Below are 9,493 nucleotides of genomic sequence, written 5' to 3' on the forward strand. Positions count from 1 at the left end.
CTGATGCACTTCGCGAAAGGAACTGTTGCACCTCACATTCATTGAAACCTTTCCTGTCAGGCTTGAATAAGCTCTAATCACTGCAGCCGCCACTGCATTGTAGACACTATGAAATAATTCTGAGATAAATGGTATAGAGAAAGTGATGCTTTTCCAGTAGTGGCTATTTATTATTTTTTCTACATTTTCTCGAATCAGGAAATTTATTCAAAAATACGATAGGAAAATTGTATGAAAAATATAAGAAAAATTAAACTAATTTTCTAGAATTCTTGTTTAAGTTCTCTATCAATGCGTAATCCACGATTATCACGTAACATTGAATTAGTGTTGAAATCAATCCGAAATTTTTTATCAGCATAAGTTCCTCCCGAGAATATTGAAACTGTGGCCTAGAACGGCCTACTTCCATGATCGAAGCGTCAGTCACCTCACCGGCCACCGACATTGATATAATGGCTTCATCTCCTTCTTGCTTCTTCGCCACCGTTGCCGTTGCCGTTGCCGTTGCCGTCGCGGTCGCGGTCACGGTCGCCGTCGTTGTCGCCGTCACCGTCGTCGTCGTCGTCGTCGCAGCCGTTGTCGCCGTTTCTGTCGGTTGAAAGAAACACCGTTTTAAAATAAATATTAGACCACTGAAAATTACATAACAGATTTAATATTCTTCTATCACGCTCGCATCATGAACGATCACTGGTAATAATTCCTGACGGTTTGAAATCAATTTCCCGATTATTAAAGCTGACCAACTGTTCCGCTCATTACTCAGATCTTCGATGTGCGTAACCGGGCGTTTGAAAGCGAAGAAAGTTTATGAATTACAAGTTGTTGAATTTAGGAGAGTACGTTTTAGCGAGTCATAAAACATTTTTCTGTTAGTTTATCGATTGCATCGTCAATTTTCTACCGCTCGCATCGATGTTTATTGTTCGAAAAGCGACGTTAATTTCCAGTATAATTGTGGGGAAACTTTTTTCTCTCTCTTTCAGGACTCCGTGGCGTCGGCGTCGGAGGTAGGCGAAGAGTACGACGACTCCGACATGTATATGGAGCCGGATGAATCCGAGACGACCTCGCAACCGGATCGCGCAGAGGAAAGCACGCAAAAGACTAATCAACGCGAGACGTCAACCGATACTACCGACAAGAGTAATGAGAAATCAACTGAAGCTGAAGCTGCGAAAGAGAAACCTGAAGCTTCTAAAGATCAGCAGGCGAAGAACACGGATCATACCGCCGTCGCGCAGTTTACCGATGCAGGAGGCAGAAGTTTGGCAACCGAAAGTCAGAATTTCTTCCCGTCTTTCGCGGAACTCTTCAACCATAGACTTTCGTTCGCGGAACAGCAGCAGCGATATCGTCCTAACAGATTCCTCGGCTATTTCCAACGCGATCGCAATTATCAGACCGCCGCGACCAAGGATCAACATTCTATACTGGGATCGGGTAACTTCGGCGTGATCCGTGGCGGTACTTATTATCCGGAGGACAAAGAAAACGACGAGTACGCGATAGACGAGAGTCTCTACAATCCGTACTATCACGGTCGTGGCCGTGCACAATATTACAGAAACCCAAAACCACAACCGATTCGTGGCGGTGACTTCTTTGCGAATTTCCGCGATTTCGCCGACATTACGGCGCCGCCAAAGTCCAGTTTCTCACATCTTTCCGTGGTATATGCCAACAAGAACGGCAGTTCCACTGGGCGTGTCACGGAACCCAGGAATATCATCGAGACTCTGAGGATGTTGGAAGAAGAGGAACAGTCTAACGCAGAGGAGGTGTCCACTACGGAAGTACCGAGGAAAAAGCAGAGTAAGGGCAAGTGGAAGCTGATGAAGATGAAACAGTACGAAGAGGACAAGGCCAGAAGATCTCGTATGTCCGTCGAGCCGCTGCTCGCTCTCAGCTGAGCGTAGAAGAATGTCGCTAAAGTGTACGTTAACGTGGACGCAAACCTCGGGATTTCTCCCAAACGCGAAATTTGGCCTCGAGATCAGAACCAAAGTCTGAAAAGCGTCGTTTTTCTATTATTGGAGGAGAATGTACTGAAAACGTGCGACAGGAACAGAAAAGGTTCGCATCTTCGTTCATGTGCGAACGATACTGTGCGCGCATATGAACTTTTCGATTAAACCGAAAAGCTATGGCAACTGGAGAATCGATATTTCGAAATTGACGCGCGACGTCGCGCGTCGCCGGTTAGACGGTATACAATTCCTACCATTGGAATTCCGACGACGCTCTGTATCGATACGGAGATAAGCGAAAACATTCAGTTCATAGGTTTTTCAGCACCGAAAACTTCAATATCATTTCCTGAGCGATGCGAACAATTGGATTAATTAATAGATTTTAAGGTAATAGCATTAAGGGTACAAGGCACTGCCGTTCCTGTTTTATCAGCCAATCGTCGTTAGATTTAAAACGCATGTGGCCTTAACGTTTAAATTATTCTCTAAGTTAGGTGGTAGCCGCACGTGTTTGAAAGATCCTAAATGTAAGATTTTTCGAGTCTACAGTGCGTCGATTAAGAAATTCCATGTGGTGCTATATATGTTCCGCCGCGGTCGTACAAACACCTTCTGGAGATACGTTCCCATTTCGGCAAGGCGCTTGCAAAGCTAACTAGTAGCAACGATTATTCACGGAGACCTTTTACGTTGATTGAATTCACTTGCTCGTACGTGAACGTTACGCTCGAGTAAGCCACGATTCCGGAATCGGTATAACTCTTACCAACGACACTTGTGTTCGGGCTAAAACCACGAGGCGCTCGTGCGCGCGGTCTCGTTATCCTATAATTATGCGAAACGCGTAAACACACAGGATATACTTCAGAATATGCATGAGATCTGTTTCTTCTTATTGTTAGTAACAGTTTTTAATTTGCATTTGTTGGTCTTCTTTCTTTGAAACGTGCCGTAATTTTATTCCAGGTGTTAAAAGTGTAAAAATGAAAAACAAGAGGATGCAGATCTACGAAAATACATGTAACGAAATTATTGACCGCGCCGAATTGACTTGCGAAAAACTTCGGTATTATTATAAATAAATTATTTTTATTTCACTCTTTTATATTTCAATGTTTCAGCGGAAACAGATTGCCATCGCGTTTTTCCGTGAAATATTAATTAGACACATGTAACTTTGCGTGCATCAGCAAAATTAATCTTAATTGGTTATACTTTAAGTACGTGAAGATTCACACACACATATATATATATTCAGTAAAATAATAAAGACTGCCCATTTTGTATTCGCTGTTGGTTATAAAAATACGTTAATATACTTCTCTCCGTGCTGTTTAGGTTCAAAATTTATGATAAAATCGTAGAAAAAATCTCAAATCTGAAAAAACTTTAGGAAAAAAATTGCTAAATACATTTCTTGCCATTTTTTGCAATAATTATGGAATAAAAAGTGTTAGAGTGAAAAAGTCGTATTAGAATTACAGTAGAATTCTAGAACGACTTTCAATACGGTTGAAATTCGTGGCGAAAATTGTCGCGTTGTCTAACAAAGAGACAATTCTAAATCGACGAAAATTTTTTGCCACAGATCTCGATTCATTGTTGTTTCACTTGTTGTTGATTATTTTAACTGTATCATTAGACTTATTAATCTGCTTAACATATTCTAAACATGTGCGCCTCATTCAACTCATTTCATTTCGAAAGGGCGCGATAAAAAAAATTAAATAAAATATATTTTTTCGAAAATAACGTTCCTGTCCCATAATCCTGTTAATTTTATGAAAAATACGCATTCGCAAGGTAGGTAACAATAATTTTAATATCTTAAAGAATAATTTGCACAAAAAAAATAGTCGAAAAAAAATATGGATTAATGTAACAAAAATTTGTTCAGCTATACAAAGTATATATATAAATGTTATAGTAAATTATTAAAGTATAACGTGGTATTATACACAATGATTTCCAGAGAGATTTGCATACATATTATAACTTATTAATGCATTTTTTTAACATTGCGACAAGTTTACCAATACCGTCGTAAACTTCTGAATAAGTAGCTGGTTCGTACAACCAGGCTGGCGTACTAAGAACGCCATAATTCTTATCTAACGTTACTCCTTTAACATCTTTCATTTCTATCTTAGCACCCATAGCCTTGACCTTCTTGATAGCGTCAGCGTATGGCCAGTCTTCTTTAGGTGCTATAAGGTATAATTTTCAAATATTACGAAATAAGGATATTAATGGTAATACGATCTGACTCACATTCCTTGCCAAGAGTAACTGTCACACCCTTCAATACTTTAGCAACAAGCGCACTAGCTATGCACATAGTACCGATCGGTTTTTTCTCACAGTAAAAGTCTACGATGAGTTTCTCTAAGTCGGGTAGAACGGTGCAATCAGTACCTTTTTCGGCAAAGTTACTCCTGTATAAAAGAAAGAGTTAAGGAAAATAATTAGAAATTTGTTTAAATTCTTATTGTGTTTTAATATCGAAATCTATGTCTTCAAAATCTATGATGTTGACATCTATTACATTTACTACTTTAATAAGATAGAAAAATTATTCTACTTTTTTCATTTTACTGTCTACTTCTACGCACTGTCCAATTATCCTGCAATTATCATCTCAATACGTACAAAGTGCGTGCAGCACCAAATCCTCCAGGTATGATAAGGGCGCCATGTGTACAAACTTCGCATTCAGTTAGAGGTTTTATGCATGCTCTTGCTAATCTGGCACCTTCAACGAGAGCATTTCTACGACATGTAGTATCTATCTTTCTGGTAAGATGATTGACTACGCCGGAAATCTCGATGTCTGGAGCATAAAATAGCGGCTTCAAATTTTTATGCCGTAAATGTATGGCTGTTGAAATTGCTTCCGAAATTTCAGTGCCATCAAGTCGACCACATCCGCATAATATCTAAAGAGAACAAAATGTATTGCCAAAAATTATTAAATATTAAAAATGTTATTAACTATCAGTTTTTCATGTTCAAATTATAAAGATTTGTAAAATGACATCAATTGTAACAACAAATTCGTTTAGATTTATTCTGAAAAAACTCGAAATATATACATAAGAGCTAATCAGATACAAAATGCTGAAAACTAACGTATAGCGATCTAATCAAGTATAGATGTACAAAAATTGGAAATCATAAATTCATAAAAACACGTGATAAGTCTTTTCACGCACGCAGGCGACGAGGTTTACTAAAATAATATCATAAACACACGTCTCGCATTCGCGCTATAAAGATATATTATCACCACAAAAATGTAATAGCTTGGGAGTAACGACTACCGGTACATTTTCTTGCGGTAATTCTTTTTCACAGAAAAATTTTACAGTTTTTCACAGTAAGCACCGATGAAACGCTGCGTTACGTCATGCTGCGAAAGTATAGAATACCGACATCACTTTTAACTCGTACTTATATGCAGAATCATATGAGGAAAAAGTTTTTAATAGTACTGACATAGTGTTATGAATCCCAAGCGAGCAATTATATATCTTAAACTCGCTTAAACTGGATATTAAACTAGGAATTACGATTATCTAATACTGAATATTTTTCTCTCACAGATGTTAAATAATTTTATAACGAAATAATGTCATGCATGTTTGAGATTAGTTTATATTGAAAGTATAATTTTTGTACTTGTAGATGACTTTCACAAAAAACGGACATATGTGAAATAAACTTTCAGATTAATAGAATATCCTGCAAGATACTTAGAATAAGCCAATATTTCAAAAGCACATACTAAAATGTATGATATTATTTAAGTAGATAAATTATACATAAATTAATACGCAATTAATAATAGTTTAGCGATTTTTGCAAAAATTATATTCATAACTTCATGCAAATATTTTCATTTTTCTAGTCTAAAAGAAAGTTTATAAGTACTTAAAAAAGAAAACGTATTATTATTGTATAATACTATGATACTTACTACGGCTACGGGTGTAGATTCACAGCTTTTATTTCGTTTCATTTTATTTATTCCTGCAGAAATTTGCGACGTGTGAAGGTTACTGTAAAGCGCAGATATAAAATCACGTATCAAAGGAATATCACGCCGCAAGAAGGATGCCATTCGTGGTTGTAACATATTTCTTCCAAGGAGAATGGGAAAATTTTGAAAATTTTGATTTTATTAATTAGACATTAACGTGTAACATATTTTTTCACGTCACACCACGGAGTGTTAGCACACAATGACAATTTCGGTAAATAATTAGAATCATCTGTCGCGATTCGAGATCGCGAGCGTGACTTGTTTCCGATAGCCTTTCTACAGAAAGTGACAGAAAGGAACCTTCTTTGTTAACCGTGCGCTTCGTGACGAATGGTGAATGTGTAGTTCAAGCCATTTTCATGAGAGTGCAGGTTTATTCGGAATCGTCAGTGCCCTCGATGTCGAGCAGAGGAAATCTCTCACCCGGTCGATACGATGGTCTCGCCGTAACCACCGTCGGTTTGTTTCAACTTGGTTGCTTGGATTCATAAGCCGCAGGTATAGCAGGAAAGAAGAATAATATAAGAAAGAGGGTAAGGATAAGGGTAGAGACGAAATTAAAAAAGGAAGCCCCCCGTAGCATATCTCCCACGCTTAAATAAACATCGGCAGGGTAGGCTGAATTTACTTTATGGCTCGTATAATCTTTATTGTGCTCTAGGAGCAATTTTCGCACAGACTATGAATATAAAACGCATCACGGGGTGGGTGGTAAGATTTAACAACGCCACGAGGCAAAGAACGGCATGTACGTGATAATAAATCCCGTTATCTCATTGAAATACAAAGTAGTTTGTAAATCTAAGCTAACCTGACCTAACAAAAATCGATTTTTATCGGCATGTATGTACAGAGTGATCTCCGAATCGCGCGTAGAAAAAGAAATATTTATTATATTTATATATTTTATTTAAACAAATTAATTATTGTAATTTATGCTGAATTCAATTTTATATTCATGCAATATTGCATGTTATTTTTAATTTGTTTGTATTTGTATTGCTTTACATACTTATTTTAACTGATGAAATACTTCAGTTATATATTACATGGATTTATATATTTAATTATTTATTACATATGTATATATGTATTAGTTTATTTATTTATATTTATTTTGTAGTTATGTATACACATTTAGTTATTTATAATATATCTACATGAATCCATATAAATATGTAATTGTAAAAAAATATGTTTGAACTAGCTATAAAATTATAAATAAAAAAATGGTTGAACAATATATAAAACATTTAATATATAAAATGAGATTGCAGCGGAGATAGAGACAATTATTCTCAATCAAGTTTTTCTTCTCATAGGTACTCTGAATGATACCGCTGCGTAACTTCCTAGAAGATTCCAAGTCGGATCGCAATGCAAGACCGATAAAAGAATCTAAAATCACATCTGATTGCCTGTACCACGGTGGAATCGACAATGACGCTTATCGCGCCGCTCGTACGTCATACAACGCCACTTTATTATAATTATCAATGCGGGATGAGCGCACCCCGGAGCGTTGTTTCACCGCGACACCATTTCGTCGATCCCTTTACCGCCGAGGCGTACGAAGGCTTACGCATAATCTTATGTAAATCCCAAGCCGCCCTTATGCTTGCACGTCCTTACATCGAAGGAAGAAGCGTTCGTATGTACATGGGTCGCTTCTCGGGTTACGCAGCGAAAGGGATGCGTAGACGACGACGGTTCAGGGGCGCCTCGCACACGAGGCGAGAGCACGGGGCTTATATGAATGTTAAAATAAGTTTGAAATTGTCGCGGACAAGTTCGGCCCCGTGGGAGGTACCCGTCGAGTAATTTCACGGCGCCGCCGGTTTCGACCCTTCGGCAAGTTTGCAACCAGCCGCGGATTCGTAGAAACTTCTGCGGCTCCGCGGGCGGCGCGACTTCCGCCACCTTCGCCGATAGGTTGGCGATCATTTACTTTAGCCCTTAGAAAAAAGGCTGTTGTCTGTTATCCTCGACGTAGAAACTTGTATTATAATTAAGAAGATTGTAACTTGGAATACGTGAGACTTAATCCATCCGTATTTATTTCGAGTGCTCATAAATCCACGTTTCTGGTTAAATCTAAAGCAAAAAGACAGCAAAGAGGTAGCAAGTACTGTTATACAATAAATTGTAAAAAAAATCATCTATAATAACATCTTATGTTTAATGCTATGTACTTATGTAATGCCAAGTTGTTTAGTTTCTTCCCGCAAGATAGAGGTCCGCGAGTTGCCGTTGCGAAAGCAATTTCTCCCGCTGATTTAACAAGCGCTTGATAAAGCGTCGCTGAAAGAGACACGTGGATAGGAAAACTAATCAAGTTTCCGCAGGCGAAGCGTGGCGGAGAGAGACAAAACCGCCAACGTCCTGACACGCGAACTAAAGCCGTTTTGCTGCATGACAGCTTCGTGAGATCCTCCTTGCCGGTACGTGAGAGTCTCTCGCCCGAGGAAGAGTCACCCCCTCGCGTCGTCGTTCGCGAAAAGTTTAAATCACGAATTCGCGGGGAGAGAGAGAGAGAGAGACCGAATTCGTGGCGGCCCGGCCCCTCTCTACGGGCGCGGGGCGCGCAGACGGAGGAGAGACGAGAGAGAGAGATTCGGCGAGGGTCGTCAGAGAGTTCACCGGGCGGGAGTCTGATGGGTAAATGCGATGTGATGCGAGTAACTGAGTGGCTAATTGAATGAGGTGCCTCCCAGGAGCGCCGATCCGTCGCGTGTCACACGTCAGAATTTGCGCAGCGGGAACGCGAAATTACGACGATTGTCGGTCGTGTGCCAATTATCGTCGCGCGGTATGATTGCCAGTGCGGGAAATTATGCGACCGAACGATGCCGAATCCTGGCCCGATACATGTGCGCGATGTGCGCGTCGGCAAAATCGAGGCCGCGCTAGGCAGGCTCGGTTCGCCAGCAGCCAGCAGCCGCGCGACATTTCTGCCGATCATTAATAATCCATTAACGGTATTGGACGCTTCGATTTGCAGGAACGCCCGATAACGATGCGACCGAGCGATAGGGGAGAAAAAAGGAGATCGTTTGTCAATTTCCCGGATTGCTGCTGATTGGTTCCTGAGCCGCCTAGCCGTGTCGCGCTACGTCCATACTTTATGCGTATAAAACTCCAGAGACGGGAGTGGATGCGATATTGCGATGTTAAATGCGGAAGTAACAATCCGGAGATTGTGAGTTTTTAATTATTGAAGAAAGAAACGACAGATTTAGCTCACTTGTCAGACTTGTGGAACTCATTGTTAATGTAAAATTACAAAAAGCTTTAGAACGATAACAATTTAAATTTAACTGAATGTGCATGATTCGAGGAAAATGTGGTTCTAAATAAAGGCGATAAAGCATAACGCTATTATGATATATACATATATATACATATTTAAATAATAGCGATTCTAAGAAAAGAGCAGTAATTCATTGATTTGTATGCGTTTTTTTAGGTTTTTACG

The 9,493-nt window shown here is 39.3% G+C and overlaps 2 protein-coding genes across 3 annotated transcripts in view; one reads left to right on the top strand and one right to left on the bottom strand.

Annotated features, from left to right (window-relative positions):
• LOC112456900 overlaps positions 1–3,262 on the top strand; it is a 54,962-nt gene extending 51,700 nt beyond the window's left edge. For both annotated transcript variants that reach the window (XM_025019698.1, XM_025019697.1), the window contains one exon: positions 990–3,262. In XM_025019698.1, the coding sequence (XP_024875466.1) occupies positions 990–1,916 (927 nt within the window). In that variant the 3' untranslated portion in view covers positions 1,917–3,262. The remainder of the gene's footprint in view (positions 1–989) is intronic.
• Positions 3,263–3,965: 703 nt separating this feature from the next.
• On the bottom strand, positions 3,966–6,055 carry LOC112456872 (ES1 protein homolog, mitochondrial-like). The gene is made up of 4 exons (XM_025019649.1): positions 5,953–6,055; positions 4,626–4,912; positions 4,248–4,411; positions 3,966–4,183 (listed from the first exon to the last, which is right to left on the bottom strand). Exons 1-4 carry the CDS (start codon positions 5,992–5,994, stop codon positions 3,966–3,968), a joined length of 711 nt encoding a protein of 236 aa, XP_024875417.1. The 5' UTR covers positions 5,995–6,055.
• Positions 6,056–9,493: the final 3,438 nt, after the last annotated feature.

This window comes from Temnothorax curvispinosus, unplaced genomic scaffold, assembly GCF_003070985.1.
Source record: "Temnothorax curvispinosus isolate PA1 unplaced genomic scaffold, ASM307098v1 QBEX01007285.1, whole genome shotgun sequence".
In the NCBI taxonomy this organism is placed as follows: Eukaryota; Metazoa; Arthropoda; class Insecta; order Hymenoptera; family Formicidae; genus Temnothorax; species Temnothorax curvispinosus.

Coding starts and splice junctions, on each gene's coding strand:
- LOC112456872 (XM_025019649.1), bottom strand. CDS start 5,994: ATGAAACGAAATAAAAGCTGTGAATCTACACCCGTAGCCGTA. Junction 4,913..5,952: donor AATCTACACCCGTAGCCGTA/GTAAGTATCATA, acceptor TGTTCTCTTTAG/ATATTATGCGGATGTGGTCG. Junction 4,412..4,625: donor TTTGGTGCTGCACGCACTTT/GTACGTATTGAG, acceptor TCTTTTATACAG/GAGTAACTTTGCCGAAAAAG.